The sequence below is a fragment of the Sciurus vulgaris genome (assembly GCF_902686455.1).
Source record: "Sciurus vulgaris genome assembly, chromosome: 8".
NCBI classification, from domain to species: Eukaryota; Metazoa; Chordata; class Mammalia; order Rodentia; family Sciuridae; genus Sciurus; species Sciurus vulgaris.
In genome coordinates, this window is record NC_136468.1 from 108,180,632 (window position 1) to 108,198,567 (window position 17,936).

At 39.0% G+C, this 17,936-nt stretch overlaps 1 protein-coding gene across 1 annotated transcript in view; it reads left to right on the forward strand.

The window, feature by feature from the left end:
• The window catches only part of ABCA13 (ATP binding cassette subfamily A member 13), a gene marked incomplete at its 5' end in the record, with an annotated part of 484,952 nt that overhangs the window by 336,582 nt on the left and 130,434 nt on the right, over positions 1–17,936 (forward strand). The window contains 4 exon segments of the mRNA XM_079150399.1: positions 7,699–7,753; positions 9,122–9,299; positions 12,234–12,349; positions 17,247–17,403. Coding sequence (XP_079006525.1) covers positions 7,699–7,753; positions 9,122–9,299; positions 12,234–12,349; positions 17,247–17,403 — 506 coding nt within the window.

A 17,936-nucleotide genomic window follows, 5' to 3' on the forward strand; every position in this document is an offset into this window, starting at 1 on the left:
ATGTACAAATATGCAACAATGAACTACATTATTATGTGTAATTATGATATACCTATGAAAGAGGAAAAGGTATTAACTTGATTTCCAAGTATGTTTAAGCCTGAAAAGCTGCTACTAAATAATAACTAGTGTTCCATAAACATCTAATGTAGCGGTAAACCAAATTGCAGTATAAAAATGAAAGACTCAGTATTTATGAACCAAAAGATCATGAATATTTCACCTGTATATATTTATCTATCTGCCCCATCAGTCCTGCCTCTGTAGCCCACAGCCCAGTCCTGTAAAACGTGCTTTTGTTGCACACATGAGTGTTCACACACATCTTTAGAATCGACCATTTCCTGAGAAGCAGTGTGACTCCCTCTCCACCCTGTTTCATGGAACACGCTCTGCTTGGTGAACTTACAGGTTATCAAATAACCTCTTTTGCTACCTTATAGGGTCCTTTAACCATGTTTATAGTCTCATAAGTGGGCTGTCGCCATTGGTGGATATTGAGCTCCAGGGAAGGCTTGCTCATCTGCTGCATCAGTGCACTCTGGTATTGGGGGCTCGAGAGATGCTTGTTAAATGAATTTTCAGTCATGTTAAAGAAAAAGTATCAAATCTTTATTTGATCACTGATAAAACTCAGTTAGTTAATGTCTAGTGCCCAGATTTCTATCACATAAGCTAGAACAATATCAGCATGTTTTTCTATATCCGTTCTGACATGAGCACCAAGTACAGAACAGGAAGACCAGTAGGATCCCCTATAGGTAGCAATTTGAAGAGTTTACCAGCAGCTTCATACTTCTAAGACCCAGGTGGAAGCAGAGTCCATGGACCCTTATCTCCATGTGCAAAAGACGGGAAAGGGGGGCAGGATGCTGTCATTAGTGGGACCTTACTGAAGCTCAGTTTATGAACTCTATCAGCTGCTCTCTATGCCATCGCTAAGGTTTCCTGTTTTTTGCCATGCATCTTGTTGGTCCCAGTTGTAGCTCTGAGTGTGGATGCTCTGTTCTCACTGCCCTTTACATTGCTTAGTGAATTGATGAGAGAAGTAGGGACCTGTGCTTTTCAGATGTCAGGAGCAGTTTTGCACTCCTGAAAATACCACACTCCTGTTCCTGTTGCTATTGCTGCTTCTAGTATGCCCAAGCCAGACAATTCCATAGAGTTCCCTTTTCCCATAGAAATCCACCATTCTAGAATACCCTAAGCTGACTTGCAAAGGAATACATACACATTACACTGTCTTTTAAACAGAATTTCATCATCAGGTTACTGAATGAGAAAATGTATTATGAAAACATCTAGGGTAGGGTCTGGCATGTTAGGGAATTACTATCCACAGGAGCAGTCAATCATTCTGCCAGAGAGATGGGAGACCAGATGTACTCTCGCCTCCTAGATTAAAACTCTAAAAAATGACAAATCCAGGAAATGTGCTATACTGAAGGACAATAAATTCATAACAGAGGAATGAGGGCATAAAACGCAAATATTACAGCCCTGTTTTCAGTGTTTCAACAATGGCTTTAATGGTCTAAAGTAAGAAAAGATATCTATGCAACCTGGTCAAATAAAGATTCAGCCTTGGTAGATTAAAATTTTTTTATTGAGTGCTCCACAAAATATTTGTAGCTTTTCACTGCAGAATGGCTGGGTAGAGGCATTTGACCTCCAGCATGTCTCCTTGCCACTGTATGGATATGTGTTGAAGAGTGGTGCATACATGCTAGTAGAAAGCTGGGTTGTAGTCAGTCTGCAGCCCCAGGTTTGAATCCTAGCCTGTCATAGTGTCAGACTCTGGAAAGCTCCTTGAATACCTTTACTTCAGGCACCTCTCTGAAAAGGGTGTAATGATACTGATATGATAGAGTAGCTTTAGAAGAATTTATATGAACACAGCCCAATTTCCTAAATAGCATACAATGCATGACAGGTTAAATTTTGTAGTTGTTTGTTAGCAGCTGTGGAGGATTGGTTCCAGGATCCACCATGGGTACCAAACTCTGCCGATGCTCAAGTCCTTTAGATAAAATGGCAATGGTGTAGCATCTGCATATACTGAGGCCCATCCTCCCATGCCTAAATCATTTCTCAAGTTTACTTATAATAGCTAATGCATTGTAAATATTATATGAGTGGTTCTTATATTGTACTATTTTAGGGAATAATGACGAGGAAAAAGTCTGCATGTGTTTAGTTCAGATACATCTTTCCTAAATATTTTTGAGTCACGGTTAATTGAAACTTCATATGTGGAACCCATGAATAAGGAGAGATATCTTTGTACTTTTGAATATCAGCTCCTTTCTCTGCTCACAAGTTAATCAGGGCATAAACGGTGTTTGAGAGCCACATTTCCCTTACTTTTCTCCCCATCTTGTACTCCAGCCAATTTTATTCATCTTTCATGTGTGTGTATGGGCAGTGGTAAGAAGACTGAAGATCTACTGTCACTGGTTTCAATTAATCAATACAGTGTTATTGACTATAGTCACCATGGTGTATGTTCTTTTACTTTCTGTTTTAATGAGTTTGACTTTTTAAAATCCCACTTGAGTGGGATCATGCAGTATTTGTCCTTCTGTTTCTGGCTTATTTTACTGTGCACAGTGTCCTCCTTTCATCCATATTTCATTTAAAAATATTGAATAATATTCCCATGTGTATGTATGTTTATATACACAAATGTATGTGTATGCATATGTACAAATCTACTTTTACATATACCATGTTTTCTCTACCTATATATTCCATGTTATCTGTATCCATTCATCACTTGGGTTGCCTATACATCTTGGCCCTGTGGATAATGCTACATTGAACATGGTAGTATAGAAATGATTTTATTTCCATTGGATATAATTTCATCAGTCCTTTGGTAGGATTGATGGATCATGTGGTAGTTCTACTTTTAATTTTGGGGGACACCTCTGTATTGTTTTTCATGATGGCTATACTAATTTGCATTCCTACCAGCAGTGTATAAGAGGCAGTGGCTATGGTAATAGCTTGACTACAAAAATCATTTTGCAATGTATACATACATTAAAACATCACATTGTGCACTTTAAACATATATTCTCTTTGACTTAGTGATGAAGTCATATCCTGATAAACCCATTGTAAGTTGAAAATGTTGTTAAGTGGGAAATGCATATGATACAACTAGTCTACTAAATATCATAACATTGCATTATAGTACACTGTAAAGGATTAGTTGTTTCTCTTGTGATTGTGTGGTTGACTGAGTTGAGGTTCTCTGTCACTGCCCAGCATCATGAAAGAGGATCATACTGTACCTCATTAGTTCAGGAAAGATTGAAATTTAAAATTTGAAGTGTGATTTACACTGAAGTATGAAGTAGGCATATTACTTTTACACTGTTGTAAAGTTAAAGAATTGAAAGTTAAGCCACTGTCAGTTGAGGTCAGTCTTTATATATTTTTTATTTGTCAGCTGTACTTCAATAAAGGTTGAAAGAAGCGATGGGATTTTAGCTCAGTGGTAGAGTGCTTGTCTATGATGTATGAGGCACTGGGTTTAATCTTTAGCACCACATAAAATATAAATTAATAAAAAGGTTTTATGTCTATCTACACCTAAAAGTATTTTTCAGAAAGATGGAAAACATTTGATTTTTTATAAAGGAAGTTCAATTCATAAAACATACATGAATTATTGGCAAGGATGTCAGGGAAATGGTATACTCATACATTGCTGATGGGAATGCAAAATGGTGCAACCATTTTGGAAAGCAGTATGGAGATTTCTCAGAAAACTTGGAGTGGAACCACCATTTGACCCAGCTATTCCATTCCACTCCTCGATTTTTACCTAGAGACTTAAAATCAGCATACTACAGCGACGCAGTCAATCAATGTTTATAGAAGCTCAACTCACAATAGCTAAACTATGGAACCAACCTAGGTACCTTTCAACAGATGAATGGATAAAGAAAATGTGATATATATACACACACACACAATGGAATATTGCTTAGCTTTGAAGAAGAATAAAATTATGGCATTTGCTGGTAACTGGGCAGAGGTGGAGAATATCACCCTAAGCAAAGTAATTCAAACCCAGAAAACCAAAGGCCAAATGTTTTCTCTGATATGCGGATGCTAATTCACAATAAGTGTGTCGGGAGGGTGCACTAAGGAAGATTAGAGTTACTTTATATTAGATAGAGGGGAGTGAGGGAGGGGAAAGGGTATGGAGGTAGGAAGGATGGTAGACTGAAACAGGCATTATTATTTTATATGCATATAAGACTGCATGATCGATGTGATCCTACAATATGTACAATCAGAAAAATGAGAAATTACATTTCACTTATATATGATCTATCAGAATGTATAAATGCATTCTACTCTCATGTACAACTAATTAGAACAAATAAAAAATAAACAAAAAAACATGAGATTGGAGTCAGATGTTACTTGTGTAGAAAATATAAAAAAAGTTTAAGGAAAAGGTAAACATGCCTACAATTGCCAATTACCAAAGTGGTAGTAATCCAGTTTTACTAAAGCGATCAGTGGGAGAATAATAACATAAGAGTTTGGGATTTGATTGTAAGGGACATTTGTGTCTAAAGAATATGTTTATTTCTACTACTTCTTGGAAATTCTCTAGGGCTGCTGAGAAGGAAGTGGATGATGAACTTGGGGAGAGGCTAGCTGAAAGGTGATATAAATTAGGGCTGTCCAGGTAGGGGTGTTGTGCAGTGGAGGTGAGGAGGAAGTGACAGAACTGGAAACCTCTAAAACATGTGGGGTGAAAGAAGACTGGACAGATGAGGAGTCTTTTACTTTCGAGTCTGGGTGACCAAGAGCAGGGGATGATGGGGAAGTTCAGAGGTGGGAATGAGGTAAACATCCCTAGGCTGATGAAGATTGCTTTGGACTTCACATGACTGCAGCATGTGAGGAGATGTATAGGATATATTCATGATGCTCAAGGCAGGCTTGAGAAGACCCAAGGGGAACATGAGGAGGTGGGGTGCAAAGGGCACAGAAGGAGTCTTCTGGCCAGGTCCACATTTCTGCTATGTGAGGAGAAGCATCCAGCTATGGAGGGTGTTCTGTTCAATTCCTTGCTGGATACACTGCAATTCAGTTCTGCCACTGAACATCTGGAATTATCACAGACTCTAGCAGTCAAGGTCAATGATGATTTGGAGATATCCAAGGAGGCAGATTCAAAAATATAATAAGCATATGATGAAAGGTGGGGATGTTGGGTCAGTCCTACCCCTGGAAGATGAGAAAGGACTGAATCTTAAATTCAGTCCTGTAGCCATTTACTCAGTCATACCTGTTAAACCCAAAGGGTGTGATGCCCAAAAAGACTGCTGTTTCTTTGGATGCCAGCTACACTTCAAGGGTCCTGAGACCATCTGCACTTCTGACTGGTTGGCTATAAATATGGAGAGCCCATGACTTCATCAGATTTGATTATGTGTTAGAATAATTCATAGAATTTAAAGAGATAATAAACTTACAATAACAGTTTTATTTTAAAGATGCAAATCAAGAGGAACAGGCAAAATGGAAAGATGCATAAGGCAAAAGTTCTGGAAAGAGTACAGAGCTTCTATACCCTCTATTAATGGAATCTGGGCATGTCTTTCTCCCAGGAAATCCAGGCATTCACCAACCTGACCTCGACTGAGCCTTCATTTTCAGAGTTCTGACTGGGGTTGCATTATAATTGAGTAAATTATTGGCTGCATGACTGAATTCAAAATCCAACCCTTTCCTTTCCCCAGGATTTGAGCTTCCCATCCTCTAATCTTATCTTTTGCTATATTTTAAAAAATTTTCCCCTTTGGACCCACTTCTTTCAAAATATTATACTAGCTCTGTTTCCTCTGACATATGATGATGCTTTAGCTCTCTGAAGACATTTCCAAGTTTCCTTTTGTCACAGATATATGTGTATGTATGTATTTTCTAGTTTAATAATTCCAATATTCTCCTATGTTTCTAAAATAATATGATTTCCAGACCTTCATTGGCTAACCACACTTGAGTTCTCTGTAAAATCTAGAGTACTCTCATTCATATGCAGACTCTGGAATACCATGCAACATTGCAAAAATACTCCCCCTGCCTGCTGCACCCAGAGGGACACCTGCTGCGCCTGGCAGGATCTCCTTTTGTGTGAGCACTTCTAAGGTCTGCTGACTTTTGTATGACCACCTAGTAGGATTGGTCTCTGTCAGACTCCTCACCAAGTGAAAGGCTTGCTGCCTATGAGTCAGTCCTTTAACTTAAAAGCATGGTAGCTGGAAAATACTGTAAAGAGTGAGGCCAGAAATCACCCTAAGTGAAAGATAGGCAGAGAAGAGGAAGACTGGGGGATGTTACTAGTCCCGACAGGCAAGGAGTCCTCTCCATGCAGCTGTTTGTGATGATCTAGGAATCCACACAGCAGACATTTGGACCCACCCACTGGGAGCCAGGGCAGCATATCTGCACAATATTAATTTATAACCATGAAACTTGTTCTAGAAAACTATACAGGAGACTTGCTGAATGAATAGTTCCCATTGCTCTTTCTGCTATGATTCAGAGCTTTCTTCAGTGCATGGCTGAGTCCACAGTGGAGGAAATAAAAAGGCAGGTCAACTTGAAGAGGGGAGCAGGTGGCAAACAGACAGAAGTCAAGATGTCTGGGGGCAAAACTGTTGGGAATTTGGAGTGCTTTGGTCTGTTCTAAGTGTTCCTTTTAATTTGTTTATTTTTACTTATACCCAGTGGTTGTTTAAGTAAGAATTTGATGTCCCCTCCTTAAGGGAATGCAGAATATATAGGCAATAGGATAAATTAAAAGTGAATCCAAAGGAGAAGAAAAATACAGAAGTTACTACATGAAATAGAGCAAGGATTTTGTGTTTACTGTATTGGCTTCCACATTCAAGCCACAATTTATCTACAAACATTTAAAGCAACCAATTAGAAAAAGGAAGCCCAATTACTCTTATAGTTCACAGTGTCTTTAAGATGAAACACAAACCATTTGCCTGAAGTTATGGAGTTCTTGATACAGTATCGACTGGGATTTGCTAGAGGAGGGAGACCCTGCTGTGTGATATTATGAACAACTTTTTAAATGAAATCCTTTTACTCGATAACTTTATGGCAGTTTCTCTACATTGGCTGCTGGCATTGCACTAATGTATAAGCCTGAGGAAGTAAACAAAGCCAAGGACAACTCTAAAATAAAAATTGCACCAAGGAAAAGGAAATACTCAAGTTTTCTATCTGTCTAGACCTGGCTTGATCTAGAAGTGAATTGAATATCAGCCTGGTTTCTATCAGATGGCTCCTTCAGAATATCGTTATTTAGCCTGAGTCTGTTTCCTCACCATAAAATATGAATGGTATATTCCTTTAGTACTGAGATACATATGACATTTAAGAATAAAATATAACATGAGCATAGTATCTGGCATATAATTCATTTATACTTCTTCCTAGTTATGTTTAACAAGGGCAGCTACAGCAAAAATCCCAGCACGCACTAGCTGAATTATATGACAGAATTTGCCATTTGTTACTGCTAATGAACGGAGGCCTGGGTAAAGCATACAGCAGATGTCTTGTGGACAAGGAGACTCCGTGTGAATTGGAAGTGGTCTGTGTGTCACCATGCAGCAGAAGATTCACTTTTCAATATGTTGTTCACAGGAATTACACTCTACAGCCACCCGTATGGAGGAGCCTTGCTGAATGAAGACAAGATGTGAGTTGAAGGAATGCTGGGAGGACCCCAAGTATGAAAAAACATCTTTGAGTCTCTCAGTGGTGATTTCGATCCATTTTTGACATTTGTTGGGAGAGAAGTTGACATATATAGTTAGTGGCACAGGGACTGGGAGGAAAGTGATTATGAAAAGGATCATCTCTTTCAGCTTAAAATGGATGAGAATATCATGCAGCTGTATTTCTAAGCAGAAGTCATCCTAAGGGGATGTGTTTCCCACAGCTTATGGGACTGCACATCTTCCAAGACACTTTTTTGGTTTAAAATCATAAATGTGGCATTCTGATATGTTTATATAACAGTGTCTCCCTGGATATTTTTCATGTAAGACTTTCCTCACAGTCCCAATGGGGCATCATGTGTGTGTGTGGGGGGGGGCAGGTGTTAAAGCTCCAGCTTTTTTGGGTAGAAAATTAAGTGTTAGTTTCCTCTGTCTTACTATTAAATATAGTTCTGCCCATCTTCTCTCTTTTTTCCATCTCCCTTTCCATATTGTTTGACAAACTTTTATTTAAAAATTGATAACAAATACTATTTATGCACTTGCTCTGACCTACCAAGGTGAGAATGCAATATGCTTAATTGGCATTCTCTCCTCAAATCATTACCATCACAGGAACGATGAGTTGCAGTTTATCTTCTCATTCATGTACTGATTTTTAGGATTCTACCTTTAACAGTCTCTGACACCTGCCTAGAGTTCCAGGAGTGGGCTAGTTGACATCTTTTATAGAACAAGACATATTGGAAAAGAAGGCATGGCCCAGTGGATGTTTGGTGGTGAAATGTTTCATTATGTTGGACACCTGAAAGACCATTTGTGCACTGCTGTTCCCAGAGGTGGAACAGAGGAAACGAGGCAGCACTTGTCTGGACAAAAGAACATGAGTCATTTTCCAGTTGAAAAATATGGCCAAGTGTACCGTGTGTGATTACAATAGCACCTTGACCATTCACAACATTGTTTTGGTATTTTAAGCAACTAAATTTGGAGATGGGCCTGTAAGATGTAGCACTGTCGTGAATATCCCTGATTGGCAGATGCTGCTGTAGAACAAAGAATCCCAATATGGGCAAAGTCCACACTGTATTTTGAATGCCATTCTGGGGTTGTCTTTCATGTGAAATTGCCCCCCAACTTTGTGCTCCTCAGTTATGTCTTATAAATTCTGAGCAATAATCTATGTCTCTAAAAGTGGTCAAGGGGATTTAATGAGAGAATTCTTATATTTAGCTATTCTGCCTGGCTGATATCATCCCTGATTTTTAATAGAAAGAAGACCCCTCTTCTTCCTCTAAATCCAACAAGCTTTTTTATTTATTTATTTATTTATTTTTTGCCTACAGCTTGGAGAGCATCCGGCAGTGTGGTGTTGCCCTCTGCATTGTGCTGGGATTCTCTATCCTGTCTGCATCCATTGGCAGCTCTGTGGTGAGGGACAGGGTGACCGGTGCCAAGAGGTTGCAGCACATAAGTGGCCTTGGCTACAGGACCTACTGGTTCACTCATTTCCTGTATGACATGGTAGGATTTGGGATGCGATCCTGTTGGCCTCTATACTAGTGATCTGTTTAATGTGTGTGTGTGTGTGAGGGTGAGGAACAGGAAGCCTTTGTCAGTGAGGACTGTCTACAAAAGGAGGGATCATTTTATTGGTGACAGCATTCCAGGTCAAGTCACCTTTACTGGTCATTATCTATCATTTAGGATTGCTTCATATGGCAAAGACTCAGGCTGGAATCAGACTGGGAAATGAAGAGCTTGACCAGAAATGCAAAGTTTCTTATTAGGGAAATGAATAAATAATTACCTTAAATATGCTATTTTGAAAGGGTGGGTGATGGGGTAATTAATAAATAATTAGAAAAGATCTGTCATCTGCATGCTTAAAAGCACCCCCCACGGAGGTGTGAGCTTCATTCCCTCATTTATACAGCAGATATTAGTATTTCTTGTAGGAATTCAGTTCACCACTAGAAAACTGTCAGATCATTGTCTGCAGTCTTGCAAAAGACAATAACAGATGCATTGTTGAGCTGTTCCCTAGAGTCCAAGACATTTATCTTGCTTCAGAAGGTGCATCTTCTATGATAGAAGTGCTCTTTGATGGTCAATAGTCACTTTCATTGTTACACAGTGGGCCTGCCCTTTTTAGAACAATGTGATAATTTTGTCCTCATACCTTCGTAAATAGGACTCATCCTATGATTTGGGGAAATTTTATGTTAGCGGAAGGCAGGACAAGCTTAACATTTGCTGAGTAATTGCCCTTCACTAGGTTCTACACCAGCTGTATTACATTTTGTGCAGATTCTGATGCATTAACATATTGCTCTTATGTAATGATTATTCCGTTGAGCTGGCTTAGAATTTAGCAGATTTGTTTCTTTTTGATCATATAACTTAGAGTTTTTAAGAGTACAGTTTATGCGGGTCACACCTAAGTTACCTCACCTTGATCTTGATTTTCCCCAAACCTACCTGTGACAGTAATTATCTGGACCCTTCCCTATATTCCTAAGGGCCTATCTTGCAAGATTGTGTTCTCTAGGTGTGGATAGGTCTTCAAGGTCTGCTTTTAGTTGGCACTCAGGGTGATTTATGAATCTCAAACAAGACTGAATAATGCTGGTGCTGGGATGCCCTCATCTGTACCAAGGAGTGCTTGAAAGCAGGAGAGAGGAAGTAATTCATCCAAGATCATACATCTGGTTGCTACAGTGCAAGCATTTTGGTGCCTGATTTTACCTCCTGTTCAATTTGTTTTAGTACCACAAAACAAATAGCCAGGAGTCACTTTCCTGCCCCATATCTCCCATTCATGGTGTTTAATGGACTCACCATGCCCAGAGAAAGGGAAGATGCACCCAGTCATAGGACCAGGACCCCAGAGAGCATCCAAAGTTTACCAAACCCTAGGATTTTCCCTTTCCGACTTCTTTAATTGACAATCTCTTTATTCCTCACACTTAGTGTGGCTCTTATTCACCTATGATGCAAACATCCTTGGAGTTTCAGGACAGGGAAGATTTATTATATCTTGGTTTACTCTTTCTTTTACCTTTATGCATTCATTCCCTGATTGTTCTATTTGATGACTCATTAAATGAATATTTTTGAGGACCTTCTATGTGTCAAAGTATGTCTGGATATTTACGTCACCCCAAAATTCAACTTTCAAATCTAATAGCCAATGTAATCGTATTAGGAGGTGGGACCTTGAGAGGTGATTAGTCATGCAGGTGGAGCCCTCTGGAATGGATTGGTGCCTTTATGAAAGAACCTCAGAGAAATCTCTTTATAGTTTTACCATGTGAAAACACAGTGAAAATGCACCATTTATGAAGCAGAATGTGGGTGGGCCCCCACCAAAAAACGAATCTGTTGATGCCATGAATTTGAGCTTCCCAGCTTGCAGAACTGTGAGCAGTAAATTTCTGTTATTTATCAGCCACTCAGGCTATGGTAGGCTATTTTAGTCACCCAGGTGGACATAATTGTTGGTCCTAAAGCCATGAATAATTTAGAGAATGTCTCCTCTCATAGAGCTTATAGTTTAATGGGAAGAAGGAGAAAAGCACTAAAGAAAGGCACCAGATGTAGGGGCTCATAGATAGATTAATTGAGAAAATGAAAGAGGGCAAAGGGAGGAGGATAACTTTAAATTGGGAGGTCAAAGGGGGAAGTAAAATTTAAGCTGAGATCTGAAAAGTAAGTGGGAATTAGCCCCATGGGTGACAATGAGAAGAGCTCTCCAGTCAGAGGACTCCAAAGAATAGGTTCTGGGTATTGAGAGCTCCCAAGAAGTGCCCTGGTTATTGTCCTGTGGGAGTACCTCACAGAATAAGGTGTCTGCTCTTTGTTCCACATGTGGGTAGAGCCATGTTTTTTGGAGGGTGACTAGATTCCTTGACTTTTCCAAAAGGAGGTGGGTAGAACTGACTCTGCCAGGCTGCTAGGGCTGCCATACTCCAAAATACCATAGACTGAGCACTTAGAAATTTATCTTCTCACAGTCCTGGAGTCTGGAAGTCTGAAAGAAGCAGGGTTGGCTTCTCTGAGGCCTCTATCCTTGGCTTGAGGATGGCATCTTCTTGTGTCCTCGTGGGTTCATCCCTCTGTGTATCTGTGTGCTGATTTCCACTTCTTATAAGGGCACACATGGGACCAGGCTTCACATGTGAACAAAATCCCTTCTTTGAAGTTCTGCCTCTGAAGTCAGTCACATTCAGAAGTCCTGGGTGTTCAACAGTTGAATTCTGGGGGAATATAACTCAGCCCATAACAGTGACTCTCCTGACTCTCCAGGACAAATTATTCAGTAAGTCTTGTAATGTGTGAAATGGGAGCTATGTTTCAGCAGAATTTCACAGGAACATTGGAGGTAGGTAGATAGTGATACATATAACATGACCATCTGATGCAACATGTCCCCCTTTTTTCTTTTTATTTTCTCAGCTCTTTTACTTGGTTTCTGTCTGCCTGTGTGTCGCCATTATTACCGCCTTCCAGTTAACAGCTTTCACTTTCCGTGAGAACTTGGCGGCCACAGCCCTCCTGCTGGCACTTTTCGGGTATGTGATGAGAAACGCTGCTGCAAAATTATGGTTTGTTTTCTGAAAGAGAAAACCCTCAGGATGGCTTTGAACCTGCTGTTGGCTTCATGATTTTCTCTCCTCCTGAGCAATTATGTTGCTTCTACAAAGGGACACTGAACAAACAAGCTTGAGCAAGATGATGAATGCCCCGTGGAGGGAGGAAAGGTGACACGGTCATAATGAAGATGGCATTGGCCCTGTCTCAGAAAGGCCCTCAAGCTGTTTGACAAACTCGTGCAATGGGAAATGGATTCTCTGTTATTCTCACTTTGACATTAATCGTGGTCTCAAATACATAATCCAGTTAGCTCTGAAATTGCATTTGAGGAGATTCTCTTGTGAAGCTCTGTCTGGCATATATTTCCCTCTCCTATAATGTCAGTAGTTGGGAAATGTTTTGCCTGACTTCGAACTTTTTTCTCAGAGGAAAAATAGCACAAATAGCAAGTCATTGTACAAATTTCTCACATAGATACTAATCAGGCTCATTACTAGTGGACCCCAAGTTATGCCTATCTGGTATCAGAAATGTATGTCTTATGTGGCCAGCATACATATTTACTTACAGGCTAGGTATGTAAGAAATACTGTCTTGTAGGGAAATAATTAATATACTTACTTTATTGTAATTCAACCCTGTTTTGAAACAAAATATTCAGCTTTAATTTAAACCTAAGATTTTAACTAAAATAATTTTTACATACTTATTATATCAGTGATTTGAGATTTTTCAGAACATCAAATTAGGTGATGGAGTTTTATTTGAAGAAGTATGCATCATTATCAGATGAATGGATCAATGAATGAATTGTTGGATGGATAGGTGGAAAGATAATGTGGGAGGACCAAGAAATTGTAATAGGAATATTGATATTGCCACACTCTAATACTGTGGCCTTGGAAATATTAATTCTTCTCTCTAAGCCTCAGTACTTCCCTGTAAAACTCAAATTCTGTTGCTATAAAGATTAAATTGGATAGTTCCTGCAAATAGTATGGATAATGAGTGGTACAGAGTCTAATTAAATTAATTTTAGCTATTTTTGTTACCGTTGGAATTATTTTACTCTTTTGGAGATACTGTGCCTTCTTCCATAAAACATGCTTTTAGTAGACATGTTTTTTTATATTCAATTTGAAATTTATGAGCTCATATATAAAGAACTATATGTGTATATGGTCTGATTTTCATTTTGTTGATCCTATCGAGTAGATAAGTCATTGTGTCTTCTTACAGTGTTAGTAAAATGGACTTTGCTATAAAATCATTTTGAATTTTAGAGGCTCAGATTTCAAAAATTAAGATAAATATAAAGTCAAATGTTTAGAAACTCTTATAAGCATGTTTAAAGAAAATTTTACTAACCATAAATTTGATTATTAACTCCTTTAAGAATTTGCACCAAGTTAGGAATTCTCCCTATATATAGAATTACATATTTTAAAGAAGTTCTAGAAACTCACAGATCTGTTGATAAACAATTTCTATTACAAACTTAATGTTCAGAATTCTTGGGTTTGCAGGACTAAGAAGATGCAAAAGATAAGTCAGATTGTGTTTGCCATCTGGACTCTCTCAATAGAAAAGGAGTTCACAGGGTAGCATCTAGTCATGGAGTAACTCAGATTTAAAAGGTCCTTAGTTCTCACTAGAGCACAGCTATCCCAATGCAAATCTCTGAAACCATTGACCCACCACTATGGGTGAAGTAGCAGAGACAGCCTCAGTCTGGAGAGCTGCATCTTCTGTGCACCCCAGCTATGTCTGGATGAGGAGGGCAGCAGAGGTGACTCACTCTTGTCCCTATAAGGACCTGTAGGTACCAGAAGACCAAGAACAATCTCGAGGAAGGCTGAGTCCCAGAATCAGCTGGAACCTAAGAACACATTCAGGCATGAGGGAGAGCCATGCAATAAATTGGAATCTTTGAAAATAAGGGCTGGGATAAATGAATAGATATTCTCTAGCAGATAACAAAATGCAAATGCCCAGTCCTGATTTTTTTCTTTCATTTTCAAGTAAAATTTGATAAACTATGGTGTGTGTGTGTGTGTGTGTGTGGGGGGGGGTTATCAAAAAGAGGAAAAAAACCACCTAAAATTCTCTGAAATAAAAGACAGTCTAGCTTGTATAAAATAATTGAAACTCTAGAACATATTGGGGGCATGTTTAGTGCCGAATGATTACAAAGTTGAAGTCATAGAATCCTGTTTGGTGTCTTGGGAAATTCACACAGTGTAGGGAAGGGGTCAGTTTTCAAGAGGGGATGTGATACCAGTACCCTGCCATAAATTCAAGAAAGCTACTCAGCAGTACACCAAGCTTCAGCAAATTCTAAAACCCTTATAATGATACATTATATTTTAATAAAATATCATGGACTATGAAAAGCCAAGGTAGGGTTCCCCCCAAAATAATTTATGTTCTATAGTCCATTTAATTTTTCTCTTAAAAAATGAAAAAGGCAAGGGAACTGGAGCTGCAAATATGTTAATTTCAACCAAATATTCAAAAGGTAACTAATGAAAATGTAGTTTAAAAAGAAAGTGATGTGGTGGAATCATCACTGGCTGAAAACCACACTCAAAGGCTGCTCATTAATGTAGCGATAGGAGCTCCCTGGTGGCATCATTTAGACCATGTCTTTGTCTCTTACTCTCTTTTCTTAGACAATGCTTTGATCTACTTGTCAAATATTTAAATGACATAACCCAGTATGGAAACCTTATGTAACAATAACAAAGTACAGATTCTGAGAGATCTCCAGTGGAGCGGGGTCTAGCTTCCAGGCAAGGATTAGTCCCTCCAGTAGATTGGAGAGAGGCATTCTTAGATTCCATCCTCCAATGCAGAGATGCTGATCAAAGAGGGTGGTGATCCTGCAGTGCTTTGTGCCATGCTGACCATATCAGATGCTCAGTGCAGAGCCTCTTTCCCCTATTCCCCTAAACCCCACATTGCCAAATTTAACAGAGAGAGCTGGCTGGATATCATGTTTTTCAAGGAACAAAGAGAGATCTGGTCTTTTGTAGTGGAGACATATGCTGACCAAAATGGTTATTTTCGGTTATTAAAAAATCTGTCATGTGGAAAAGAAAAGCAATCTGTTACGTGTTGTTCTATAACACAGAGTTTGAACCAGTAGTTTTAAGTTAGGACAATTTTTTGATCACTCCCAGAACAAATTTTATGGCAATAAAAGCTACCCCCAAATTTAACTCACGTGCTTCTATTGCTTATATGTCAGTTGCAAAAGTACTTTCAACACTGTGATTTTATGTGCTTCTCAATGAAGTCAGATCAGGGCGTAGCGCTTGATTTTTGCCCCAGAAGAGACAATAAAGGAGAAGGAGTGGGTATCTGGTCTATTTGAGTGGGGGCAGGGGTTGATTTTTCTCTGTGGTACTTTTTTTCAGACAGAAGTATTGACAATTTGAAGAAATGAGAAGTAACAGTTTATTTCTTTTGGTAGTTATTTTGCTTTAACTTAATTATTTTATACAGCAACTATTTCAGAACAATTGTTTTATGGCTCTTATCTCCTTCACGTGCTCAAATAATTTTCTACATGTCCAAATTAGGATGCAGACTGCTATTGGGTGAAGTTTCTGAGATACTATATGATTATATATATAATATTCCAAACATTTTCCAAAATATGAGAATGTATTTCTTAACTCAGGAATCCATTCCAGTATCATAGCTTTCCTTTGAAAAGGTAAGTATAACTAAAATAATAGTTATCTTGAGGCCCTAGCATCTCACATCATTTCAGTCTCACTAGATAACATATTAAGAAAAACTTAGATATTAAAGGCAATGAAGTATTTCAGGTTAAACAGTCACTATAAGGAAACAGTGATGTGTTTACATTCAGTTTACGGAGAACACCCAGGGACTATGGATATATGAATCTTATGGGAAACACTATGATTTAAAATAAGTAGCTTCTCTGCTGAAATTTGGAGCTATCATTCAAAGTGCCAGTTTCCTTTAATGTAGGGTGTACCACAGTGACACCATTTTGCTGTGACAGAAGGAAAATGAAGGAAGCTGGCCATGAATGAAACTCAGTTTTAAGATTATGAGTTAAAAATAAATAAATAAATAAAAAGAAGAAAATGAGAGATTTCATTTTAGGGGCATGGGTGAATTTTTAGTTCTAGATGTCATCAGAAGCTCACAGGGATTGCTTCCAGTGCTTAGTATTTAGCAGTATCCCTTCCTACTCAGTTTTGGTGCATGCAGAAATGAACCCCATGCCAGACTCATGTGTGATTAGCTCTGGAAGTTTGACCAAGGTGTTGACTCTGGGTTGCTCTACCTGGAAAAGGATGCTCAGAGTGCCACCTTTCACATTGTTGGGGTGTTTGTGGAGGACTAGAGGGCACTGTGGAAGTGACAGCATAGTGCTCACCATGCAATGTACTGTGTAATTGAAACTTTTAGTTTTTATCTTTATGCCATATTTTTTATGTAGAGCACTGTGGCTTTTTATATTCTGATTATCTTTCAGTTCTCACTGTAACAAATAAGCATTATTTCTAGTTTAATGATGAGACACATAAAAAGAAGTGTTCCATTGGGGGAAGAGCTGGTGGGGGATGTCAGCTGACTCACCCCAGGTCCGAAAGGGAAAGGTCCTGGCCCCTAACCAACCCAAGCAGTGCTCTTTCTATTATATTCAGGGTCCTCAGAAGCCTTGGGAAGAGCACTTTGTCTTTTAGAAACCATGAGATGTATTACTTGAAGTGTGTTTTTGTTAACTATGTGCAGAAAATCACTACCAGGTCAATAAAACTGCATCCATAATTCAGTCATTATAAAAATAAATGTAGGAGAATAAACATAAATTTTCACTCTGTTTTTCAGATATGCAACACTTCCATGGATGTATCTGATGTCCAGAATATTCTCCAGTTCAGATGTGGCTTTCATCTCCTACATCTCATTGAACTTTATCTTTGGCCTATGCACCATGCTGATGACCACCATGCCCCGGATCCTGGCCACCATCTCCAAAGCCCAGGTGAGTTAGTGGCAATGTGACATTTCTGAAGGCATGAGTGACAAGAGAATGGGGATGCATAGGTCTTTTGTTGTTTTTCCTACTGCAAGTCAATGGAAATGTTCTAGTATCCATCGCCTTTAAAATTCAGAAAAAGAAATGCATTCTAATTGAAAAACCCACCTACAGCATTTTAAAAGTCATGCCCTGGCTTGGTGACAATTGAACAAAAGATGCACAGTTGCTACTACTTCAAGAGCCAAGGCAACTCTATGAAGAGGGTCACTGCTGCCTTCCCAGCATCTCTCTGAGGTGGTGATTTGCTGAGTAATGATGAATGAGTGAATGCAAAGGTAAGTGCCACATCACAATATTGCCATGGCAGTGGTCAGACATTACAGTGTAGGATGGGCCACAGCAACTGACCACACTTTCAGGTCATAACACATCTGGAGGGATTCTGCCTTCTCCCAAGTATCCCCTAGAACTAATTTAGTTTTACTAAAGGACAGAAACGTAGTAAGTTCTACTAAGTAATAGGGAAATGCTTCTCT